This window comes from Rhineura floridana, chromosome 13, assembly GCF_030035675.1.
Source record: "Rhineura floridana isolate rRhiFlo1 chromosome 13, rRhiFlo1.hap2, whole genome shotgun sequence".
In the NCBI taxonomy this organism is placed as follows: domain Eukaryota; kingdom Metazoa; phylum Chordata; class Lepidosauria; order Squamata; family Rhineuridae; genus Rhineura; species Rhineura floridana.
In genome coordinates, this window is record NC_084492.1 from 4,053,749 (window position 1) to 4,079,870 (window position 26,122).

Genomic DNA, 26,122 nt, shown 5'->3' on the forward strand with positions numbered 1-26,122 from the left:
GATTCTCTGTTGTTCGTATCCCACCGCTACTGACACCACATGTGATGCGTCCTTTCCTGGCTCTCCCTGTCAGGTTCCTACCTGCTCGTGGTTACTGCCTGTCTCTAGGCACCACCAGGGACTCCACCAGTCCGGACTGCACTCTCTTATGGTTTCTCTCCCCGCTCTAGCACAGATCTCAACAGATCCCCCTGCTAGGCAACCACCAGTAACGTCCCAATACTAGTATTCCCAGAGACTCTGAATACTGGTATTGTTATTCTCTTCACCGCTGCCACCATTTGTTACAGTTCCCCTTCAAGCCTTGGTCATTACCTTACCCTCCCTTCTGGTCTGTGAAACCCCAGCCAAGGATCAGGCCTTTGGTAAACCAAATTAAGTATTTATTAAAGATAACAAAGCTAACAAGATTAACAAGATTTCTTCTTAAGGCACATAAGCATATGGTTTTACTCAATACTAATCCGAACTCCACCTCCCTCCTTCTCCACTCTCTCCTGTCAAACAACTCTCTAAACCCCACCAAGCAACCCACTCAGTTCTCTTCTCCCCCCTGATTCCACTCTCACGCTTCCTTTTATACGTTCAGCCATTTTAAACACTCAGCCAATCATCTCGCATTCTACTGCCCATTCACCCCCCCTCCTCTTTCACTCCACTTACCATGTATCTTCTAAACAACCAACACTTACCATATATACATTAATATAGGAACATCACAGTCCCTCTGTCTCTGCATAAGTTACAGTGCTGGCCACTGATCGATTAACTAATCATGGACCAACGAAACAGAAAGCTGACACTTAGGCAAGTTTATATTGTTTAACTTTTTTATTTTTTAAAAAACAGCTAAATTTAAGCAAGGAATTATATAGGATCTATTTAAATAGTTGCTGATCTGGATCTTCTTGTACGAAAATAAATTCTTCCAAGGCTGTCTTTTGATCAGCTGGCCAGCAACTCTTCTCACATGTATATCCTAATGCTGTTGCAAATTCTACTGACACACCTAGTGAGGGGGGGAAAAAACCATTATTCTACTGACATGTCTGGTGGGGAGGGGGAACCACAACCCACCCATCCACTCATGGGAAAGAGCTTGGGGGAAGGAAGCACGATCAGCAACATCTGTCTTTTTCAGAACACTGATATGGAGCAGTCCCACTGGTTTCAGTAATTCTGACTTCAAGAAAAGTTGAACTACAATCTAAGTCAGCCTTCTACAACCTGGTACGCTCCAGATGTGTTGGACTGCAAACCCCCATCAGACCTAGCCAGCATGGCCAATGATAAAGGATGGTGGGAGTTGTAGTCTAAAACATCTGGATGGCACCAGGTTGAGAAAGGCTGGTTCAATATGTTAAATCTGGGGGTCATCAACCATTTTGGACCAGGAGCTGCATGTCAAATGTTGAGGGAGGGGTGAGGGCTCCAGACACAAAATGGCTGCCACGGGGGCATAGCAATACACAAGAGAGTACAGTCACTGCTACTTCTCCCCCCACCCCCTGCACAACCTCATGTTTACCATGGGAACTCAGCTACGTCCTGCTGGCTCTGATTGTGGAAATACAGTACATAACCTCACAAGAACCCTGTTTTCTCCAATTCAAAGCCTAAACTAAACCCTGTGCTACCATCCTGTACCCACTTACCTGGGAGTAAGTCCCATTCAGCACAAAGAGACTTACTTCTGTATAAACACAGATACCACTAAACTGTAAGTAAACTATACAGTGAATTCTTAGTAAGTGCTTGGACATCACCAAGCCTCTTTGCAAAATTTTCACATTTGCATTTGCCATTTGGGGAGGGAGTTCTTTAACATCATCCCACAGCACTTTCTCAGAATTTGAAATGTGCCACTGATCCAAAAAAGGTTGGTGACCCTTTTCCTAGGCAGTACCTAAAGTCAGACAAACTCACCACAGGAAAGATGCATCCTGGTTGCAAAGAAAAAACTACAGAGATTCTAAGGACCAATAGAAAATATGAAAAAAGCAGGAAAATAGCACTAAAGGATAGGGATAACATGAGCTCTTTAGGACCCCTACTGCCTGGTGTCCAAACAACTCACTTATCGATCACAGCTCTTGACGTCAATAATTGGCTAAACATACTGACAAGTGGGAACAGCTAAGCTTGTTCATTTCACAGAAATCTTTTAGAAGGATACCTGTACATTTTGCTTCACAACTTTCTTTTTAGGGGGGATAGAGACTTGTTTTTTGTTTAAATGAAAGCTCAGGGTCTGGGGCCCCTTCCTGGGGCCCCCAGTGAAGGCCTTTGCAGATGCTGTGGCACGTATGGGCACTGGGTTATTGACCCAGTGTTAAACCCTCTACCAGGCTATCCTCCACAAGGAAGTTTCACAAGGCCACATGTTTACCCCATCCAACATCTTTTTATTCATTTATTAAATTCCTTTTCTCCCCTTTTGCCCAAAGGTGCTCAGGGTGGCAAACAATAAAGCAGCAAAACATTACAATTTAAAAAATGAAAAACAAAACATCCTCACACCTAATAATTTCAAGATTGCCAGGAACAGTTTGTTTCAGCCATCAAATGTGGAGGTGAACAGGAACATCTCCAAATTCCTCCTGAATGTTAATGAGGGAGACAAGCACCCCTCACCAGGGAGTGCATTCAATAAATGGGGAGCTGCTACCAAGAAGGCCCTGTCACAGGGCAACACCCAGAAGGCCTCTTTGCTGATCATAAAGCTTGAGATTGTTGATATTGGGGGAAAATGTTATTTTAGGGACTTGTCTCTAGTACTCCCAATTCCTGAGGTCTCATGCACAATTTCCTTGCCCCACCGTTGAATGATAAATAGCACATACCGCCTTCCCATACAAAAGGACATATTGGTGAGTCTCCGAATGCATTTCTTTCAAATTGTTTTAAATATTCTTCATAGGGGAGATTATAATATTATGTTGCAGTTGATCAAAGAAGTCAAAGAAATACAGACAATGAAATGGCTCTTTCTTTTGTAAAGACAATTAAAAAGGTTGTATAAAAAGAATTATTTCTTTATTTAAGGCATTTGTAGTCCATTTTTCTGGCAGATCTCACAAAGCAGATTGTCGCAAGTAACTTGAGTTTTCTCCACCTCTGCTTAAAAGCTTGGTGGGTAGGTGGGGAAACTTGTTGGAACAACTTTGCAGCTCCTGTGTAGCCGTGGAACTCTTGCTGCTATCCTGTTCTAAGACCAGATTTATTGTTGCTACTCCTTTGCCTTGTAAGAGCACCTGGACTCAATTCTGCTCTTTCCTAGCTGCTGAGTTTGTGCTGTTAACTACTATAAGAAAAGTTTACTTCTTCACTTACAAGAATACGCCTCTGTCGTTTGGTCTTGGGTGGGAGCCAGGACAGCAACACATACAATCTCTTAAGATACTGTTTTTAAATCCCTGAATGTCCGTTTCAATGTATTTAAAATAATTTAAGATATTCACAGAAGATCCTAGTATTTCAGCTTCATAAAACAACAAAGGGAAGAAGAAAAGGAACACAAGAAGATTCTTGTAGCTGTATCAGGTAACAGTTGGCCCTTCTAACCCAGCAACCTGTTCTCACAGTGGCCAACCAGGTGCCTCTGGGAACAACTGCAAATGGAAAGTTAGACTTACCATGAAGTGTCCTTCTGGTCAGTGGGAAGTGGAGCATACAGGAATGGGTTAACTCCTCCTGTAGGCAGAGTCAAACTATAACAAAGTGTTAGATGGTGGCCAGCCGGAAGGGGAGGGAACCACCCTCTAACTGCCAGTCATGATAAAGCTGACCTGGCGAGGCCAGCCACCTAAACATAGTAAAAAACTAACGCAACATGCAAAACATGGACAGTAAAAGAATACTGAACAATAGTAGACAGTGCAGGAGGCTGTCATGGGAGGCTGTCCCTACACTATCCGGGTTACCATGCGAACACGATTTTCCTATGGACCTCGAAGAGGAGATCCTTCCCTCCCTTTGGCCTAGCCACCTCTGCAGGGTGGGACTGTATGCTCCACTCCCCGCTGACCAGAAGGACACTTCACAGCAAGTCCAACTTTCCGTTCTCGGTCAGCGGGGTCATGGAGCATACAGAAATGGGATGTACCGACACAGTGAACCCCACATCCCTAGGGGGAGATGCAGGGCTAGGCCACTACTCTCCGAAGAACCCTCCTGCCGAAGGCTGCATCGGCGGAGGCGAACTTATCCACCTTGTAGTGTCTGATGAAGGTGGATGGCCGTGTCCCAGTAGCTGCCTTACAGATCTCCTCCAGTGGAGCCTCCCTGTGGAGCACAGCCATGGCCGTTGCCCCTCTGACTGAGTGAGCAGTAATGCCACTCAGCGGAGACTTCTCATATGCCATGGACACACACTCTCTGACCCATCTGCTGATGGTGGAGCATGACACTTTACATCCCTGTGCCCCCTTTTTGAAGGAAACAAAGAAGGACTCTGTCTAAAAGACTCAGTCCTGTCTAGGTAGATCTTGACGTCCAGTTTGTGTCATTCCTTTTCCCTAGGATGTGTAGGGTGTGGGCAGAAGTTAGGCAAGGAAATGTCCTGCCCCACCGAATTCACCTTGGGCAGAAAAGCGGAATCTGGGCAAAGCATCACTTTGTCTGCGGGAAACATGCAAAGCTCCTCTCGGGCTGAGAGTGCTCCGATCTCTCCCACCCCCCGAGCTGACGTCACCGCCATAAAAAACACTGTCTTAAGGGTGAGCAACTTAACAGACAATGTTCGAGCTGGTTCAAAAGGCGAAGAGCAGAGGGCTCTGAGAATCAAGGGGAGATCCCAGGAGGGAAATCTGTGTAGAATGGAGGGAGAAACGATGGACTCTCCCCTCAGAAAATGCTTAACCCTGGGATGGGATGCTAAAGAGCAGCCTCCCGGCAGAGAGAAAACACTACCCAACGCCACTGCCTGTCGCTTCAGCATGCTAGAGGCCAACCCCTGATCCAGACCATCCTGCAGGAAATCCAGGACAATCCTAAAATGGCACTCACTGTGCATCAGGTGCTTACGCCTGCGCCACCGACTGAAAGCTCTCCACGTGGTCTCATAAATCCTCTGTGTGGAGTACCTACGCGAGGCCAATATAGTGCCCTCTCCTTTCAACGATCGTCACTCAGTCTCTACACGTGAAGCTGCAGCCAGTCTGGATCTGGGTGGAGCAAGGGTCCCTGGGAGAGGTCTTGTCTCTGAGGGAGCCTCCAAGGGGGTTCCGAGCTGAGGTCCATCAGATCTGAGAACCATGGACGTCTGGGCCAGTGGGGAGCTATAACCACTGCCTGCGCTTGAAGAGCCCTGAGCCTGCGTAAGAACCTGGTCAGGAGAGGTGGTGGTGGGGAAACGCGTACAGGAGACCCCGGGACCAGGTTGCAGAGAGGGCATCTGCGTCCTGAGCCCCGGGCTCTGTTCCTGTCAAAGGACAGGGTATCCAAGCTCCAGTGTCAACTACTTACCTGTCTCAGCAGCAGGCAGGTACAGCTGAATGACCTAGCCAAGCAGCAGGGCTCAATGGTAGCGGTAAGTAACGCGATAAGAACCTGTCGACCTGCACATTCATCTCGGATGCAAAGAGATCTATGCATGAAGTCCCCCATCTCTGTACCAGCTGACAAAAGACCTCCCTGTGGAGAGCCCATTCGCTCTGCTGCACCTGCTCTCTGCTGAGTCAATCTGCCTGGGTGTTCAGTGTCCCCTTCAGATGAACCGCCGCAATGGGTATCAGGTGCTGCTTCACCCACCTGAAGAACAGACTAGTTTCCTTCTGCGGGGAAGCCGACCTCATACCCCTGATGGTTCAAACGAGCCATTGTGGAGACGTTGTCGGTCCGGATCAGCACATGGGCTTGTGCCAGGATGGGGAGAAAGTGCTGGAGAGCCAGTCTGACCGCCCGGAGCTCCAGCTAGTTGACTGACTGCCCTTTCCTGCTCCTGCCATGTTCCCTGTGCAAACTGATTCAGGCTTTCGTGGTAACCACAGTGACTGAAGGAATCCTGAGGGGCAGACCCTTCCAAAGATTGGGCAGATGGCACCACCAGCGCAGAGAGTCCCTCACCTCTCTGCTGACAAAAACTAAGCCCTTCCACCAATGAGCAATTTTTCCTGGAAAGGCAGTAGAAGCCACTGTAATGCTGTGGAGTGAAATCTCACCCAGGGTACTGAGTTGATCACCGCTACCATTGAGCCCTGCTGCTTGGCTAGGTCACTCAGCTGTACCTGCCTGCTGCTGAGACAGGTAAGTAGTTGACACTGGAGCTTGGATACCCTGTCCTTCGACAGGAACTTGGCCTGCTCCGCATCTATCACTATCCCGAGATGTTGAAGGAGCTGCGTTGGTAACAGATGATTCTTGGACGTGTTGATGACGAAGCCATGGGCTTCCAGACAGCAGATAGTACTTTCCATGCCCCGTCTCGCCCTCTGAAGATCAGAAGGTCGTCTAGATAGGGGTACATGTGTACCCCGAGTGCGCAGATGCCCCACCACCGCTGCCATTTTATTTTTATTTTTATTTATTATTCAATTTATATACCGCCCTTAGCGAAATAGCTCTCAGGGCGGTGAACAAACAAAATAAAATACAATATATCATAATAAAAATACAAAAACATATACAAACAAACAACGAAAAGCACAGCAAAAACAAAATAAATACTACAAAAATTAAAATACAGATTAAAAGATTAAAAAAGTTAAGAAGATTAAAATGCCTGGGAGCATAAAAAGGTCTTTACCTGGCGCCGAAAAGATGGAAGTGTAGGCGCCAGGCGTACCTCTTCGGGGAGGCTGTTCCACAACTCAGGGGCCACCACAGAAAAGGCCCTAGATCTAGTAACCACCCTCCGGGCTTCCTGATGGGTTGGTACCCGGAGGAGGGCCTTAGATTCTGAACGAAGTGAACGGGTAGGTTCATAGCGAGAGAGGCGTTCCACAAGGTATTGAGGTCCCACGCCGTGTAAGGCTTTATAGGTCAAAACCAGCACCTTGAATCTCGCCCGGAAGCAAATAGGAAGCCAGTGCAGACGCGCCAGGACAGGTGTTATATGCGAAGACCGACTGGTCCTCGTCAATAATCTGGCAGCTGCGTTCTGCACCAGCTGAAGCTTCCGAACTGTCTTCAAGGGCAACCCTACGTAGAGCGCATTACAGTAATCCAATCTAGAAGTTACCAGAGTGTGGACAACGGAGGCGAGGTCGTCCCTGTCCAGATAGGGGCGTAGTTGGGCTACCAGACGAAGATGGTAAAACGCATTCCGTGCCACCGAGGCCACTTGGGCCTCGAGAGACAAGGAAGAGTCGAGAAGAACCCCCAAACTACGTACCTGTTCTTTCAGGGGGAGTGTAACCCCATCCAGAACAGGGTAAGCATCCACCATCTGAGCAGGGAAGGCGTTCACCAACAATGTCTCGGTCTTGTCTGGATTGAGTCTCAGTTTATTAGCTCTCATCCAGTCCATTATCGCGGTCAGGCAACGGTTCAGCACATCAACAGACTCACCTGAGGAAGATGAAAAGGAGAAATAGAGCTGCGTGTCATCAGCGTACTGATGGCAACGCACTCCAAAACTCCTGATGACCGCACCCAGCGGCTGCATGTAGATGTTGAAAAGCATGGGGGACAAGACCGATCCCTGGGGGACTCCACAATGGAGAGTCCATGGTGTCGAGTGATGTTCCCCAAGCACTACCTTCTGGTGACGATCCGCGAAGTAGGAGCGGAACCACTGCCAAGCAGTGCCCCCGACACCCAACTCCGCGAGTCTCCCCAGAAGGATACCATGGTCGATGGTATCAAACGCCGCTGAGAGATCAAGGAGAATCAACAGAGTCACACTCCCCCTGTCCCTCTCCCGACAAAGGTCATCATACAGGGCGACCAAGGCTGTTTCGGTGCCAAAACCGGGCCTGAAACCGGATTGAAACGGATCTAGATAATCGGTTTCATCCAAGAGCGCCTGGAGTTGGCTGGCAACCACCCGCTCCAAAACCTTGCCCAAAAAAGGGACATTCGCCACCGGTCTATAGTTATTCAGATTATCTGGGTCCAAGGAGGGTTTCTTTAAAAGAGGTCTCACTACTGCCTCCTTGAGGCTACCAGGGACTACTCCCTCCCTCAAGGAGGCGTTAACCACTTCCTTGGCCCAACCGGTGGTCCCAGCCCTGCTAGCTTTCACTAGCCAAGATGGGCAAGGATCCAGAACAGACGTGGTTGCCCGAACCATTCCAAGCACCTTGTCCACTTCCTCGAGCTGCACCAACTGAAACTCATCCAATAAAGAAGGACAAGGCCGTGAGTTTCGTGAAAACTCTGGGAGCAGAGGAGAGACCGAACGCCAGAGCTTTGTATTGGAATTGCTGCCCTCTGTGTGCAAAGTGCAGGTACCGGCGATGCTAGGGCAGGATCGGAATGTGTAGATACGCCTCTGTAAGGTTTATAAAGACAAGGAAGTCTCTGGGCTGATTTGCCTCCGCAATCAACCAGAGTGTCTCCATTTTAAATTTCCTGGGCCGGATGAACCAATCCAGAAATTTCAAGTCCAAAATGGCGCGGAGGTCACCCTTGCGTTTGGACACCATAAAAAAGACAAGAGAAGACCTCTGACGCACGCTGTAGTGTTGGCACCTGTTCTATGCTGTCTATGTCAATGAGATGAGCTATGGCTTCTAGGGTTCTCTGCCTTTTTTCGGGGTCGTGCGCTGTGGGGGCCACTCCCCACTTGTCTGCGGGAATGGTTGAGAATTCCAGGGAATACCCCTTCATCACTGTGTCCAATACTCACTTGTCAGTAGTGGATGCTGCCCAGGTTTCCACAAAAAACTGCAGCCTGACCCCAACCGGGTACTCTGTGGCATCATGATCAAGTAGCCTCGGTGGCACGGAGTGCTTTCTACCAACTTCGGTTGGTGGCCCAGCTACGCCCCTATCTGGACAGGGACGACCTTGCTTCAGTTGTCCATGCTCTGGTAACCTCTAGACTAGATTACTGCAATGCGCTCTACGTGGGGCTGCCTTTGCAGACAGTTTGGAAACTGCAGCTTGTGCAAAATGCAGCGGCCAGATTGTTAACACGGACCAGGCGTCCGAACATATAACACCGGTTCTGGCCCGCTTGCATTGGCTGCCTGTGTTTCCGGGCTCGATTCAAGGTGCTGGTTTTAACCTATAAAGCCTTACACGGCCTGGGACCACGATACTTGATGGAACGCCTCTCCCGATATGAACCTACCCGTACACTGCGCTCAACATCGAAGGCCCTTCTCCGGGTGCCCACTCAGAGGGAAGCCCGGAGGATGGTAACTAGAAAAAGGGCCTTCTCAGTGGTGGCCCCCAAATTGTGAAACAATCTCCCTGATGAGGTACGCCTGGCGCCAACATTGTTGTCTTTTTGGCACCAGGTTAAGACCTACCTCTTCTCCCAGGCATTCTAGCATTTTAGCATTCTGTATTGTAGCATTTAGCATTTTAGTATTTTAGTTTAGTATAGGTTTTTTTGGAAATTCAATGAGTCATGTTTTAAATTGATTAATGTGTGGTTTTAAATTGTATGTTGATATTTTGATGTTGTGAACCGCCCAGAGAGCTTCGGCTATGGGGCGGTATAAAAATTTAATAAATAATAATAATAAATAACGATTGAGCCAGCTTGGAGCTGGGATTGGGCTGATGTTGTCTACTGAATCTATCTCCCATTGAAGAGGGTCGGTGCTGCTGTCGAGCTGCGCCCCAGGAAGAGCTCCAGGAACTTTGGCTCTGTCTGTTGTTCCTATATGCGGAAGAATAAGCTTTTGGACGAAAGGTCTGCCCTGACTTCCTACAAAATTGCTTGCCCTCATCCTTTTTCTTAGCCAGGGGCAAAGCCTTCTTCTTGTCCTTGGTCTCCACCAAATGGCGATCCAAGGACTTGCTGAAAAGATGCCCTCCCGCATAAGGGAGAACGGACAGGCTGGCTTTGGAATGGTGATCCACCTCCCACTGTTTAAGCCAAATGTTTCATCTGACGACCACTGCATACCCTAGGGCACAAACACAGTACTGCAGACTGTCCATGGAGGAATCAGCCAAGAATTCAGCTGTCGTGGCTAGCTTATTAAGTTCCTCCCAGACATGTCTGGCGTCTGATGGAACTTCTTCTATCAGTGCTCTTGACCCATTTGACCGCTGCCCGGGACATAAAAGAGTTTGCCGCTGACACCATCATAGCCAGAGCCGCGGCCTCATGCGCATGCCAAAGCACTGCGTCTGTCACTAGGGTCTGACAAGGAGTCCCCTTCCTTGGGGACAGCCATTTTGGCTCCTAAAGCTCGTCTATGGCCGGAACTTTCAGGCTGTCCATTACCGGTGGAGGAAGGCTGTATAGCTCCTTGGACAAAGCGTAGACCTTCTTTGGTTTGGCCTGCTGTTCCCATTCCTCCCTGACTATGCCTTTAAATAGTTTCGGAAAAGGGATACAAGTAAACATCTCCCCCAACCTAGGGAAGACATCTGAAGAGCCTTGCTGCCCCTCGCCCCCAGCCTCTACATGAGAAGGTGCCTCCTTGGGCAACTCCAACTGCAGGCACGCCATTGCTTTGATAATCAGCACCGAATATGTATCGGGCAAATAAAGCCTCTTGTGCACTGAGGGCGGAACCGGAGCATCATCCCCCGATAATTCTCCCTCCTCCCTTTCTGACTCTTCCAAACCTGAATCCAAAGGCCCAGCAGCCTCTAAGGAATCTGGCCTAAAGCCCTCTCTTCTGTAGGAACTCCTGGTCCCAGAAGAGTGCCCCTTGCCATGCCTCCTAGACCTGTGGTGGCCTTTGCGCTTGGTCCTGCTGCTCACTGCAACTGCACTAGATCCAGAAGCAGAAGGACCGTGAGGCTGAGCTTGAGGAAGGAGATGGAGAGCACACTAAGCCATGTCTGGGCTGTTCCTTCCTGTGAGAACGAGCTAGGTGCTTGGCCAGTGAGGCGCCCGCCTCCCTCATCATGGCCTTACTCATCCCCTTCATCATGGATGAGGAAGACCTTTCCTCAGTCTCCTGACGAAGCCTGGCCCTCTTGTGGTGATAACCCCCCTCGCACTGCATGGGTGCCAACTATGGAGTCCCCCCACTGAAGGGGGAGGCAACATGGCCCCCACCACTGAAGCCAAAATACCAAGAGGAGTATCATCCTGATGCTCCCCCTCACTTTGAGACAAGGCATCCTCCTCCAAGGAAGACTGATGCTCCATTGTCTCAGCCATTAAAGCCCCTTTATTTTTATGTATATATAACTGTAATAATTATTTTGGGGGGGTTGGGACTACACGGGCGCCCTCGCCAAGACCCCTTGGGCACTCAGGTGGTCGGGGAAATCAGGGTAAAGGTGGTGGCTGCTGCAGTCCATACGCCCTCTCCTTTCCCGCTCAAATTGCGCAGCGCCTCCCCACCTCAGAGAGAGACTGGTGATGGTGGGAAAACACCCCTCCCCCATGGGCCTGGCAAATGCCTCGTTGAGGAGAGCTGAACGTGAAATCTCCAACTGCTGTGAAGCCCCGTGCCTTCTCCCAGGTGCTGTGTAGTGCCGCGGCCGAGTTCTGCCGCCGGTACGAAGGTCTGGAGGGGAACCCGGGATGCCTCCCGGTTACCTCCCCTTCTGGCAACAAAAAGCACGGTCAGCGGAAAGGAGAAGAAGGCGGCCGGGAAAAGAACTCCCGGCTACCTCCCACCCTCACCCAATGGAAGAGGAGTAGGGCTGGCGTAATGCCATTCACCTCCACCCTGAGGCAATGGAGGGGCCTGGGACGGCTCCCGGCTACCTCCCGCCTCTGAAGAATCTGTTCTTTGTCCACCACTCCTGGGTAGTGTATACCCTGTGCCAGCACATTGTATTAGCAAGCTATAATAACCTTAAAGCTGATCAATATAGTCAGAATATAGTCATGATTAGCCTGGAGGCTTGTATTCCCCTTTCAGGCCCCAGCATCCTTGGGTATGTCAGATCACCTCATAGCCACCTGCAGTCTAATCTAGGTGTTTTAATGAGGGTATGATGGCTTGCCCAGTATGGTGTTGGGAATGTATCTTGTTAGCGTAAAGACATTAAAGGAGCCCAATTAGGCATATGTTCAAGTATATGTTTATCAGTGGGTATTTCATAGTTGGTTTGCCCAGTATGATGCTGGAAAGTACCTTGTTAAACTTCAGAGAGTTCTGATAGGCATAGATTCAAGGGTAAGCATGCTGGATGGGTCGAAGGACGGTCAATGAGCAGATAGTGTAGCTGTTGCTTGTTAGTGCACAAGTCAAGTAACGGTCAATGATGAACCATGCTTGTTAGTAAAGGTGGAGATAAAGATGGTAGCTATGCAGATTGCCAAGAAAAGATGTCAAGGTGCTCCAGTGAAGATATTGTAGTTTTCTAATAATTAGTCTGCTTTGAAGGTGTTCTATGAAAAGGTCAGAACTGCCAATTATATGCAACAGATTATGTGTTACTTCAAAGTGTGTAATCTCATTAATCATATATGTAACTTCATGTGTATGCCAATGATATGTGCCAAGATTTATGCTATATAACCATGACCTGTGCCCAGTATGGGTGTTCAGTCTGACACGAGCTACTGCAGAGCTGTGTGGCTGATCCACTTTTATTGGGAATACTTGGCTGAATGCTGTAAGTTACTCAATAAATTTTAACTCTTTGTAAGCAAACCTCTTGTCTGCATCTCATCTCTGGTAATCCAAAACAACCCTGAAGGTACACAGGTAGCAACGGAGGGGCCAGGGACAAGTCCCGGCTACCTCCTCCCCCCAGAGGAAAGGCGATTTTCACCAGGCAGCAGAGAGGCCTGAGATGATTCCCAGCTACCGCCCCGCACAATGTCTCCAAAATGAAAATCTTTCTCCCCCTCTGTCTGAACTAATTACTGACGGGTGGGGTGAGGAAGAGAAGACAAATTCTGAGGAAAAAAATCACACAAAAAACATTTTTCCACCTCTGTATCCCAAAAGAGATACAGGAGCATATGGATGACTCTGTTAACTTGCTGGCGGCAGAGTCAAGACTGGCAGTTAGATTATGGTTCCCTCCCCTTCCGGCTGGCCACCGTCTAACCCTTTGTTATAGTTTGACTCTGCCTACAGGAGGAGTTAACCCATTCCTGTATGCTCCACGACCCCGCTGACCGAGAACCGAAATTTTAATAAAAGGGTCTCATACCTTCATCTCTGGTCTTCAGCATGCTGACCAAGGTGGGCATAAGTTGAAATTCAAAGATTCTCTTGCTTTTGCAGTTATTACAAGGTGGGACTGTTGTCCTGATGTCTGTTGAAGGGCAGGTGATAAATAAAGGCTGGCCACCCCAGGAATATCTAATGGGCAAAAGACTACATTCATTTGCCTTTGTCAACACTTAATCACATTACGCAAAACACTCTGCTCTCAAGCAAAATAGCCCCATCTCATCAGCATGAGGCTGGCCCCCTTCCACTCTCATAGACATGTCTGTTGGTGTGCAACATTTATTTGCAGTTCATTCCTATGCCACTGGAAAGTGTGAATACTGCAACGAAATGGGTGGGGCAAGAAGCATGGGTGTCTCTCACTTGATGGGCCCACTCATGTGGGGAGCCACCCAAGAGCAGAGACCCTACTTAATTCACTCACACCCCCACAGACACTCCTGTAACATGGGTACCACACCAAAGGGAAACGGCTCTCACGCACGTGGGCAGGACAGTTGTCTCTGAAACGCTTGTTCTCTATCTTACTGAAATCAGGAAGAAAAAATCACTTTAAGTGGTTCATGAATCATAGTCTTTAAAATCAAAAGGAGTGAGGGAGAAAGCAAGCAAGCAAGCCCAGCTGAATGACATGAGCATAAGCTTGTGTGTAGAAGGCCCGATTCAATCTCTCGCCTCTCTGGTTGAGGGCTCAACAAGAGGGCTCTGCTGGGGAGAACAGAGCAGCTTTTTACAGTGTGATCCCCAACATATCTGTGCAGACTTAAGTCACATTAGGTTCAGTGGGGCAGAATGGTACACAGGTGCAGGATTGCAGTTGTAACCAGTAAAACACTACTGAAGAAGAGAGTAGTCCTTTCCTAACTGCAGTTTGCACAGTGGATTATTTTTCAGAACAGCATTTGTCTAACTCAGACTTTCACAACATAGTGCCTTCCAGAAGTTTTAGATTATAATTCCCATCAACCCAGCCTGGTTGGTTAACTGGACGGCACCAAGTTAAGAGTAGACAGGGGGTGGGAAGAGGCTAGGTGGTATTAATTTAGTATGAAGCAGCTTCATAGTTTCAATCACAGAAGCAGGTAGAAGAATTTCCACTTCTGCTGCACCTCCCTTTGATTTCAATTCCAGTCTGAGAAGCACCCAAGATTGTCCTAGGGAGCTACAAAACAGCATTCTCATATTACACTGAAGCACAGAAAGCCTGATTTTTTTAGCACTTGTTGTCTTTAATCTTTTGGACATTTTGTATTGTTGCTTTAGTATTGCAAGTCGCATCACAATCTTTCTCTAGTAGAGGGTGTCTAAAGAAAGACTAATTTCGTTCCTGCTAATGAGTTGTTCTTCATAAAGTGCTCAGCCTACCTTAAGATCTGTTCCCGACAGAGAGAAATCCTTTTCATAAACTTAAGGAACACTTGGTCTCTCTTTTCCACGTCACTCTTCTCGTACTTCTCATCACAGCCATCAGATGTACAACTAAGCATGGGGAAAAATGGCCAATATTACAGTAATCAGAAATTACAAAAATGACAACATCAGCTTTGAAATGTTGTCTACTAAACGGGAGATGAATACATGCAGTTGGTATTAGTTCAGCAATGTTCCAGTAATGAGACATAGGAACATAAGAAGCTACCTTAGAGTCAGATCACTGGTCCATCTAACTCAGTACTGCCTACACTGACAGGCAGCATTTTTCAGACAAGGAATCTTTCCCAGCCCTACCTAGAGATGCCAAAGACTGAACCCAAGATATATTATGTCCACAACATTCCCACAGTCTACCAAGGAGGTTGCCTGAACAAAAAATGAGATAAGATTAGTTTGACAGGATGTTCTTGATAAATCTGTGTTGGCTTCTAGTAATCAGTGCATTGTTTCCAAGATGCTTACAGACTGACCACTTTATAATCTGCTCCAGAATTTTCCCAGGGATCGCTGTCAGGCTGACTGGTCTGTAATTCCCAGGTTCCTCCTTTCTGCCCTTTTTGAAGATAGGGACATTACCTCTCCCCCAGTCATCCAGCACTTCACCCATCTGCCACGATTTTGCAAACATAACAGACAGTGGTTCCATGAGTTCTTCAGCCAGTTCCTTCATTACTATACAATGCAGTTCATCAGGCCCTGGAGATTTTAACTCATTCAAAGTGATTAGATATACCTTGACCATTTCTCTATTTATCTCAAATTGCACACTTGTCAGGAGGGTCAAACATGAAGCTGGGAGAAGACTGAGCCAAAGCAGGAATCGAGCACTTCTGCCTTTTCTTTGTCATCTATTTTGCCATCCTCATGGAGTAGCTGTACCACCATTTGTTTTCTCTTTTGCTATGGATGTACCTGAAGTAAGCTTTTTTGTTGCTTTTAGCATCTCTCTTCAGCTCTCAATTTCAGCTCATTCTCAGCTTCAGCCTTCCTGACACCATCCCTACAATTCCGTGCTACCTGTCTGTACTCTTCCTTTGTGGTCTGGCTTCCCTTCCACTTCCTGTGTTCTTTTTTGTTTTCAGGTCATCTCTAAGCTTTTTGTGAAGCCACTTTGTCTTCTTCTGCTCTCTTCCCACTTTTTTCTTGTTGAAATTGTTTGCAATTGTGTCTTTAGAATTTCCTTTTTTAGAAACTCCCACCCATTTTATTTATTTATTATTTGATTTATATCCCGCTCTTCCTCCCAGCAGGAGCCCAGGGTGGCAAACAAAAGCACTAAAAACACTTTAAAACATTATAAAAATAGACCTTAAAATACATTAAAACAAAACAACTTTAAAAACATTTTTTTAAAAGCTTTAAAAACATCTTTTAAAGTTTGTTTCCCATAGCCTGGGCATCAGTATACAGACATCAAAGACCATGTGATTTACAGTCTGACTTCCTTCCTAAATTTTTATGAAGACTATTATTGGGCCTCATTGGAGCCATTTTGTCTGTTCCAGTTCCTGTGCATAAGCCTTCCTCAATCATTACCTCCAAGTTTCTGTCCTCCTCAGCCCTCCTGATGAAGTCCTCCATGCTGTGGCCAAACACATTCTTCTCTGTCCTTGTAAGATGCAGCACATCACTTGCTAGCAGTTCATCTTCCAGAAAGTGTAGCCTGTAGTCCCAGAATCCAAATATCTTGCGTAGCGACAACCTTTGTAGCCAATCATTCACCCAGAATATTTTTCTTGTAGTAATTCTAAAAATCTTTGGCTAATTTTGACCACTATTTTATTGTTGTATTTTGACATCTGAACAGTTATGATTTTAGCTTTACCTTTGGGAAATGCTTTGACTTCTACAACAGAAAAGTATCAAGAACAAGGAGGGGAAACCAGGTCCAAATGCAGCACTCTAGGCTCTCTCTCAGACCCTCAGGCCTCTCTTTTAGACCATGCCCCTCCCTAGGCCCTGGCTCTGCCCCAGGTCCTCCTTAAGTGTGCTTGGCCTGGTTGGTTGGCATGTGTCCCTGCACTCTGAAAATGCCTCTTGCTTGCCTGGACAGAGGACGGAGGGGTGTGTATGTAGAAACCTGACTCTTACACGGCTGAAAGGTAGCCTGCTAAAAGGCTAAAATGTTAAAAGTCACAACTGTTGCCCCACCCACTTTTTGCAGCCTCTCCCCCAAGAATGAAAAATGTTCCCCACACCAGTGTAAATATTTAAATAAAATAAGGTTTTGTACATTTTTTAATGTTGCAAATTCTTGTGTGATCCATGTTTGTGATCTTTTTCTAATAAATGCCCCATGATGACCTTTCGGCAATGGTGGAAGGTCCCCAAACCACAGAGATTCTAGTAGTTGCCTGATGCAGACAGGACCTCCCACACTAGCCAACTCAGTATCTCACCTTTCTGACATCAATTGATCAAAATCAACACCCTCCCTCTGTTGATACTCCTTCAAGAGTTGTTGGGCATGACCCGTATCTTCATAGTCAATGTAGTCCTCCTCTTCCACAACACTGATGTAGTAGGGTTGGAACACAGGGACACAGCTGGGCATGACTTGTTCTTCCCCAGCTGGATGATGGAAGTGCAAAGGATGGGAGACACCTGGGACATCTCCTAGGCTAAGATCCTGGAACTGGGCAACACAGTGTGGTTCTCTGGGCAAACAGTTTGATGCTGCAGGTAAGTCAAGGCTGTGGTCTGTGGTGCATTCAGAAACAGCCATTTTATCATCTTCTCCCCAGTCATTTGCTTCTTCACACCAGTCTTTGGTTGCAAGCAGACTTTCTTGCTTCTGTGAATACAAGGACACAGTCTTATGCATATTTTAAATAAAGGTCCCGCAAAACTGTAGGCACATCCTAAGTTTTTCAGGTAGCGTAATCCCGTAAAAAATTTAAAAAAGTATTTCTAGTTAGTCTGTTGTAACTTAAAGACTTAACATTTTCATGGATGCTGGTTGTTAGCTATAGTCTTCTAAAGCTTATGCTGTAATAAATATTAGTTTTTAAGGTACTACAAGACTCTGTTGTTTTTGCCAGAAATGTATAAGCAAGCATTAAAACGGCCACTTATGAATTTAGGCATGTGTTTTAAGCTTTTTATAACACAATGCAAAGCATGCCTGCTCATAAGTAAGTCCTACTGAGGACAGCATTATTATTTCGTACATTTATATCCTACATTTCTTCCATCATGAAACTCAGAGAGACATTCATGTGACTCCCAGTTGGTCTCCCGTTCTACTATAGACCAGATCCAGACCTGCTTAGCTTCAGCAAAGCAGCTGCATCCTGCACTTTAAGACCATGCCCTCAGGCCAACAGTCCTATCGGACTTATTCCCACCTGTATGTGTAAAACTGTACCTAAGGTTGCAACCCATGAAGTGTTTAGGTTGCAATCCTATGTACAGTTACCTAGGAGCAAGTCCTAGTGAATGCCGTGAGACTAACTTCTGTGTACACATCGATAGGATTGTTTCATTTCAAACATTTATTTGAAAATTTAGTCTCGCTGCCCTATGAAGAACAATGCATTAAAGATATATTTACAGCAGGAGTGGGGAACCTTTTTGGACTAAGGGCCTCATTACTTTAGTGGAGAGCTGCTGGGGGCTGTATTCCAATAGTGGATGGTGTCAGACCCCATAATGAGTAGGCCAGACAACACACAAGCAGGCACTGCCCCCTTCTCAGCTGATCTGTAGAGATCAGCTGAAGTGCAGGGTGGGGGAGGGTGGTGTTTTCATCTTCACGGCAGCACATTGAGCAGGGAGGTTTAAACCTCCTCTCTTGCACATGTCACAATCCGGTGGGTGGGGAGTCATCCACTGCTGTGCAGAGCAGCAGGCACCGCTGTGCAGGCCTTGTGTTTGTAAAAGGGAAGCAATATTAAAAGTCACAGGTACAATGCCAAAGGTCACTGCTGCCCCTTGGCTACATGCTATTGCCATAAGAAAATGCATCCGGTGACACACAAATACCTGCTTCAATTTGCAGTCTTGCATTCCTTTTCTTTGGACTTGCAAATATTGGGATCGCAACACCTTCCAGCTTTAGATGTGCAGTAAGACAAGCAGGAAGAAAGAAATGAAAGTAATGTTTGTGAGTCAAATGATGACATTTCATAGCATTTCTTCTAGCACAGCGTAGGGAGTTCAGAAGCTAAGCTACAAATCAGGAGGTCCCTGATTGGACCCTCTTCTCTGTCATGAACTCATGCGGTGGCTTTAGGAATATAGGAAGCTACCTCACACCGTCAGCCTATAGGTTAGTATTGCCGACACGGACTGGCAGTGGCTCTCCAGGGTTGCAGAAAGGAACTTTTCACTTTCTTTCCTGGAGGTGAATTAGAGGTTTATAAATTTTGTTAAATAAATAACTAAATGTATGTTCGTTCTTCCAATGGGCAAATCACTCTGTCTCAGACTCAGTCCCTGTGTCCTCCAAATTTGCAGTATCGGATGGGAATGACTTACTTTACAAGGTTGTATTGCTGAGAGAACTTTTTATGTGCTATAAAGTATTTATTTTTACTTACTTTTGTAACTCTAACACCCAAGATCCACCTCCAGCCCAAGGTATTTGTGCTGTCCTGAATCACAGAGCAAAGACAGATTGCCACGCACCTTTTGGAGTTCCCTCGGCAACATTCCATTGCACAAGCAAACACATTAATGATGCGGTGGAATGGTGAGCCTTCAAGGGGACAATAGATTTGCACAATGTGTACCAAGCCATTCCTGCAAACCCCACAGGCAGGATGAATCAGTGTGACTGAGGGGGCACAATCCTAGGCAAAAGGAAAAGAAGCAGATCTTTTTGTTTTCAATGTAGGGCATTTCTGCAAAACATTTCTGTCATCCCAACCCAAACTGAAGTTTTGTTTTTGTCTATTTTTGGCTTAACCCTTGTGGTTTGTTTTTAAACAAACAAACCATTGTCCAGGTTCGGACAACATGACAAGCTGTATTATGGCTTGTTTGAGCCATGCAGGCACCATACATGTGACGGTTGGGAGAATCTGCATGGTGACTGTGTAGGAGGGAGGAGGCACATTCCCCATTAAACCTTGATTTGACAAACTGTGGCCTATTGTGACATGCAAACCAAGCCATAAGATGGCAGCGGCCACTGATTTAGATCATTTTCAAAGAGGGATTAGACAACTTCATAAGGGATGCGAGATCTACCAATCGTGAACCTCAAGTTTTAGAGGCATTGTAGCCTAATAGCAGTTGGTAGTTCCCTTCTATTCAGCACTGGTTAGGCCTCATCTTGAAAACTGCGTCCAGTTCTGGTCTCCGCACTTCAAGAAGGATGCAGACAAACTGGAACAGGTTCAGAGGGCAACAAGGATGATCAGGGGACTGGAAACAAAGCCCTATGAGGAGAGACGGAAAGAACTGGGCATGTTTAGCCTGGAGAAGACTGAGAGGAGATATGATAGCACTCTAGAAGTACATGAAAGGTCACATAGAGGAGGGCCGGGATTTCTTCTCAGTCGTCCCAGAGTGCAGGACACGGAATAATGGGCTCAAGCTGCAGGAAGCGAGATTTCAACTGGACATCAGGAAAAACTTCCTGTTAGAGCCATATGACAATGGAACCAATTACGTAGAAAGGTAGTGGGCTCTCCGACAGTGGAGGCCTTCAAGAGGCAGCTTAACAACCATCTGTCAGGAATGCTTTGATTTGGATTCCTGCACTAAGCAGGGGGTTGGACTTGATGGCCTTATAGGCCCCTTCCAACTCTACTATTCTATGGTAAGGCATAACAGCAAGAGAAGGGCCACTGCCTATGTGTACTGCATACGGGCTTCATTTGTCTCTGAATTCTATGGGGAGCAGGATGCTAAATTCAAGATGACCCTTTGGCCTGACCCAGTTAGGGCTCTTTGTATCCCATCACTCTTTTCAATTAAATGTCACACATAACAGGAAACTGCTTCATACTGAGTCCATCCAAGAACACAGGGCGCTACTTTTGAGTCAGTCCATTAGTCCATCACATTTGGAGTTGTCTACGATGGGCAAAGCCGATCCAGAGATGCTAGAGACTGAAGGTGGCATAGAGCACAACCCTGGCCTGACTTTAGGATTGTGGTTTAAAACTCAATCAACGTCACAGCTGGCTGTATGTAAAAAGAACCAACATCAGACACTTACTGGGTTTGAAACATATGCTGCATACATACACCACACATTTAAAGGCATCCCCCAACCCCAAACACACACGCAAATCTATGATTTGTTGAGTGTGCTGAGAATTGTGGATCTGCGAGGGGCAAACCACAATTCAAAGGGCACACACTCTCTCTGTCCTAAGAGAAATCTGCTTTAAATATTCGGCGTGTACGCGTTCCTGTTTCCACTCCGCAGTCAATTCAGCAGTCATTCCGCTTCCACCTAGAGCCCTGCAACGCGGGTTCCTCAACTCGGTGGGCCTTCCTTCCTAATACACAAACATAAACTTGGGCTGAGTGAAGGCGGAGGGGCGACTAACGCGTGGTAAGTGGCCCGGGGGTGTGCACCCGTAAGAAACCGGGATTAGGCAGGGGGAAGCGGAAGAGGCCGGTCTGTTTTTCCCAGGTGCTGACTAGGAAACCGTCCAAAGGCGCCTCCGCCGCCTCCTCACCGGGGACCCGCCCAGTTTGCTCGCCGCTCCGTGGAGCTGAAAGAGACCACCTTGGCAGGAGCCCGACGGAACTGCCGCATCGCGTAGGCCCAGCAGCACCGGAGGCGACGAAGCCTCTGCCGTCGCCATCAGTAGCAGCGACGCGCAAACCGATCCTCCGGCCTGACAAACACGTGGGGGCTCGCTAGGGGAACCCGGAAGCCGTCCACGTAGGTAAGGCAGCCGAGGCGCGCCAAATCGCTTGTGAAAGCGAAGGCTTCCCTCCCGCCCCAGCTATCTCCAAGTAGGGCTGGGAGAGACCTCCAGCCGGAAACCCAGGAGAGCCGCTGCAAGCTAATGTAACCACTACAGAGCCAGGTGGACCAATGGCCTGACTCGGTATAAGGCAAACAAACCTGTAGGGAGTATATATATCTAAACAGTGGCACAGTTGTCCAGGTTCTGGGGAGTCTTAGACCCAGTGGCGTAGCTAGGGGGGACCGGAGGGGGCGCCCCGGGCGGCACTTTTTGGGGGGGCACTTTTTTGGGGGCGGCACTTTTCAGGCGGTGGAGAAAGTCCCCGGGGGGCGAAGGGAATCAGCGGAACGCGAAATCCAGCCTGGGGGTGTTTCCTCGCCTGATAGGCACACTCTGGGCAAGGCGGGCGAGCGGCGGGGGTCCCACGCGAGGCGAGTGAGCCAGGGGCTTTGGGCAGGCTGGGGGGGAAGAGATCGAGCCAGGGCTGGGCAGGGCTTTCCCCAGAGAGGAGCGGACAGGCGGGCCAGTGGACTCTGGCGCAGGGAAGGGAATCCCCCGCCGCGCAGGCCACAGAAGCCTGGAGCTGGCGCCACTTTTGCTTTGGCTAGGGTGTCGCACAGAAGAAGCAAGGCTACCCGGCTGAGCAGGACCAGAAGGGACCCGCGCAGCCCAAAGGGTGGTGGAGAGGGAAGAAGAGAGACCCTTCCTCTCCTCGGCACCCTGGGGTAGCGCTGCTCTGTGCAGGCGCCCGCAGAGGCTGCCCCGTCCTCCTCTGGCACTTCTGATGCCCCCTCTTCTTTTACAAAAATCATTTTAAGAAAAGCATATAAAAGGGGGTGAATTTGCCTCTTTGAGTCACCTCCGCAGGCGGGATCCGTAAGAAAGGATTGGGTTTGGCTGCATCCTCTGGGATGGTGATGGTAGCCTTGGCTGTGTGGCCCCTCAGCTACAGTGAGATGGTTTTCAGTCGTCCTGTGCTCAGTTGCTGTGGTTTCCGAGACAATGTAACGCACAGGGGGCTGGAAACTTCCCTGGCTCAGCCTCGTTTTGAAAAAACCCTCTCTTTGATTTGTAAAGCGGGGCGAGAGAACTCTCCCACCCCCTTTGTTGTGCTTCTTGTCTTTAATGATCGCTCCACACCAAGGCGTTCTGGGCGCCTTATTGCAGAGCCTCGATGTGATGGTCCTGAGCTTTGTCTCACCGTTGGAGGGTTTGTATTGCAGGCGGAAGGCGGGCGCGTCGTTCATCAAAAAACAAAAATAGCAGCTGCAGGGAGGAGGGCCAGAGACTTCAGCGAGATTTCCTAGGAGGTCAGTCTTGCCTTTAGGCAGATTGGAAATTAGATGTTGTGGATGGTACCGAAGAACCTCACACGGAAGCAAACGCCACTGAATTTTCTTGGTCTTCCTACCTGTAGGTATGAGCTGCCAAAACGATCCTGCTCCTGGGATCCTTCTACCCATTTTTGTGGGGTGAAGATCACAAGGCTGGGTACATGGAGGATGTATAAACATAGATCTGTGCTTGCATTACACAAGATTGAGATAGACATTGGTCTGCTGCCCCTTTATAAGTAGAGGAATGTAGGGCAGTGATTGTGTGAACCCTCCCCAGGTTACCTGTAACTACTTTTTTTCAAGAAAGAGGGATGTTACTATCAGCTTTACCTTCCTTCCGTTTACCTCCCTTTGCTTGTGTTATGCATGTGTGGGCCTGTAATGGCATATATTTGGATATATAAGGGAAAAAATGAACATGAATACTCATCCTAAAAAAGACTTATGCAAAAGAGCTTTGAGAAATTGGACGACTGGGTAGATTATAAAGAAAAATAAATATGAAGAAAATAATGCAATGGCAAATGTAACCTCCCCTCCCCCTTGGGCTTGTTTGAAAACCATAAAGATATTAAATAAAGACAATGATGGTATGCTGTTATAGCTCTCTTAATTGATCATAGGAAGCTGCCAGGATAATGCTCTGCGCACAGGAAGTTGTAAAATCTAATTCAAAGACAAAAAGATGTTGCAACAAAGTTTCTGCAGAGAAAATAATGATCTTTTCAGTAGTTCTTTAGGTGCTAAGATCAAAACTATGTGTAAGAAAAAGCGACATACAGTTATAACTGATCTCATTGATGAATGAGAAACTTGATTTTAGGTTTTGAAAATATTCTTCACATAGTCTGCAAGTGAATTCAGCATTCTGTTTATATTAATTCTGGAAATGCTGTTTGATTTGTTTCTATGTGTATGTATATTATAAGCTTTGCTTGTTAATGATCTTCATTAACTACAGTCAAGGACAAAGTGTGAACACCATACAGTAAGACAAAAAAACAAGAAATATAGATTTTCAGGACACACAATTCAGAGCCTGTGGATTCATGATCTTAGTGCTTGTTACTAAAGAGGTTGTTGTCTGTGGCAGCATCTTGGTTAGCAAAAAAGTAAAGTCACCTGAAGAAATCAGTGGAACATAGAACATTTCAAATAATCAATCATTTGGAATTTCTGATTGGTTGGTATGAAAATGTTTAAAAAATTCCCATTTTAATGCAACTTTTTTGGTAAGGTTATGTCAAAACAATTTAGACAGGTTATAATATTTTGTGTTATATTCTGCTTTAATACTAGCTGAAATATGTTTGTCTCAACCCAGCTGAACCCCTAGATACTGGGTTCAACAATCTGTTGATTTTGTAGCAGTTAATTATGACTAAGTCTGAAAGCAATAGGTTTTGAAGTTAGATATGACTAACCTGTTTCATTGTTTTACTGGGACATGCAGCCTTATCCCATGCATATTTATTCAAAAATACATCTCAGTAAGTTCGGTAGGACTCACTTCCAAGTAAACATGCATAGGATTGCAGTCTAAGGTATATTATTTAAAGGTATCATAGAACCCGATCTTCAGTTTTTGAAATTCTAGACTGGATATTCTAGACTGGATATTCACCAACACTGAGGAGGAGAACAATAATTATTAAATGCATAGGAATGGGAGGAAGAATTGTAATACAGATCCAGATTTGAATTTTTGTTAGACCACTGTCATTACAAATGTTGGGGATGGATAAAGGGTATAGCCATCACTGTCATGCCTTGTGAATTTCTAGAGCAGGTATGGGGAATCTGCTGCCTTTCAGATATTAGGCCAATGGCCCATCTAGTGCAGCATCTTGTTCTCACAGGGGCCAGCAAGATGCTTATGGGCAGTCCACAAGCAGGATCTGCACACAGGAGCACTTTCCCCTCCTGTAATTTCTAGCAGTTGCTATTCAGAAGCATGATGCTTCTGACCGTGGAAGCAGACCATAGCCATGAGAGCTACTAGGCATTGCTAGCTTTACCCTCCATGAATGTCTAACCCTCTTTTAAAGCCATCTATCATGTTTCTTCTAACTCAACCTTTCTCTAAACTACAAAACCCCAAATGATCCCTCCCTGTGAACATTTTGATTGTCCTTTTCTTAACCTTTTCCAACTCTACAATATCTTTTTTTAAGGTAAGGCAACCAGAACTGTACACAGAATTCAAAATGCAGTCATACCATAGATTTCTATATAACACCATTATTTGTATAACTTTTATCATCCCTGACCATTGGGTATGCTGGCTGGGGCCAATGGGACAGTGGCGTAGCCGGGGGGGGCGGGGGTATTTTTGGAGTGTATTGAGAGGGGCAGCAAACTCAGGGACCGCCCCGGGCGGCAAAAGCTCTAGCTACGCCACTGCTTAGACCCCTTACTATTTTAGGAGCAGGGTCCCTATGTCTCTACCAACCTATGAGCTAGTCAGCATGAAAGGGGAGTGTTAGCCACTGAGAAGAGTCTTCTAACATGCTTCCTTGTCCTTTCCTGCTGATTGGAGCTAATCAGAGCAAAAGGAGGTGTCAGCCACTGAGAAGACTCTTTTCAGTAGTTAATGCGCTCTTTTGTGCTTATTGGCTCCTAGGCAATGTGTGTTGTTGTGAGAGAGGGCATTAACAAGGATCTCATTCTCAACCAGCAGGAAAAAAAAAGAGGGACATTGCTGTGACTATCATGAAGGGCCCCCACACTACTGGATCTATGTAATCTGGGAGCATTTCAGCAGTGGTACCCTGTAACAGCAGTCTGGGGTGACAAAAGTTCATTCCACCTCCTGGGGACTAAACACCAGTGTTCTGTTGCATGTGCAGCTTTTGACACTACAGGGTATTTCACCTATCCAAGTTGAGTAGGCAATCTTGTTTCCTGCCTCAGTGCTTTCATTGACCTTTAAAGCCCCTAATGGATTAGCATCATGTTATCCAAAGGAATTCTTACACCCATACAAACCTATCAAAATCCTAAAATCAGTTTCAAAGACACTGCTTGTTGGCCCTGTATAAGGATTGGTGGTATCTGGGGCAGGGACTTTTCTGTGGTGGCACTACAGTAGTAACACTCCCTCACAGGAGAGATCAGATAGGCTAGGGTGGCTTCTGGGACAACCTTCCCATTTTAGCAAACTTAGTGAGTAGGCTGCTTTTCATGTAGCAATCCGAGTGCCATTTTTGGGCCCATCCAACATCACTTCTTGAATGTTCTGCTGCTGGCTTAGTGC

The 26,122-nt window shown here is 46.9% G+C and overlaps 1 protein-coding gene across 8 annotated transcripts; it reads right to left on the bottom strand.

Moving 5' to 3' along the window:
* Positions 1–812: 812 nt before the first annotated feature.
* PDCD2L (programmed cell death 2 like) lies at positions 813–22,659 on the bottom strand. 8 transcript variants are annotated; one of them, XM_061594391.1, is made up of 8 exons: positions 21,293–21,589; positions 19,284–19,447; positions 18,639–18,708; positions 17,054–17,448; positions 14,586–14,699; positions 13,198–13,349; positions 3,636–3,693; positions 813–1,009 (listed from the first exon to the last, which is right to left on the bottom strand). In XM_061594391.1, exons 1-8 carry the CDS (start codon positions 21,419–21,421, stop codon positions 967–969), a joined length of 1,125 nt encoding a protein of 374 aa, XP_061450375.1. In that variant the 5' UTR covers positions 21,422–21,589; the 3' UTR covers positions 813–966. The 8 variants fall into 8 exon arrangements, with proteins under 8 accessions (XP_061450375.1, XP_061450374.1, XP_061450381.1 ...); XM_061594390.1 differs by lacking the exon at positions 3,636–3,693; XM_061594393.1 differs by lacking the exons at positions 813–1,009; positions 3,636–3,693 and adding an exon at positions 1,019–3,481 and having other exon boundaries at positions 21,343–21,589.
* Positions 22,660–26,122: the final 3,463 nt, after the last annotated feature.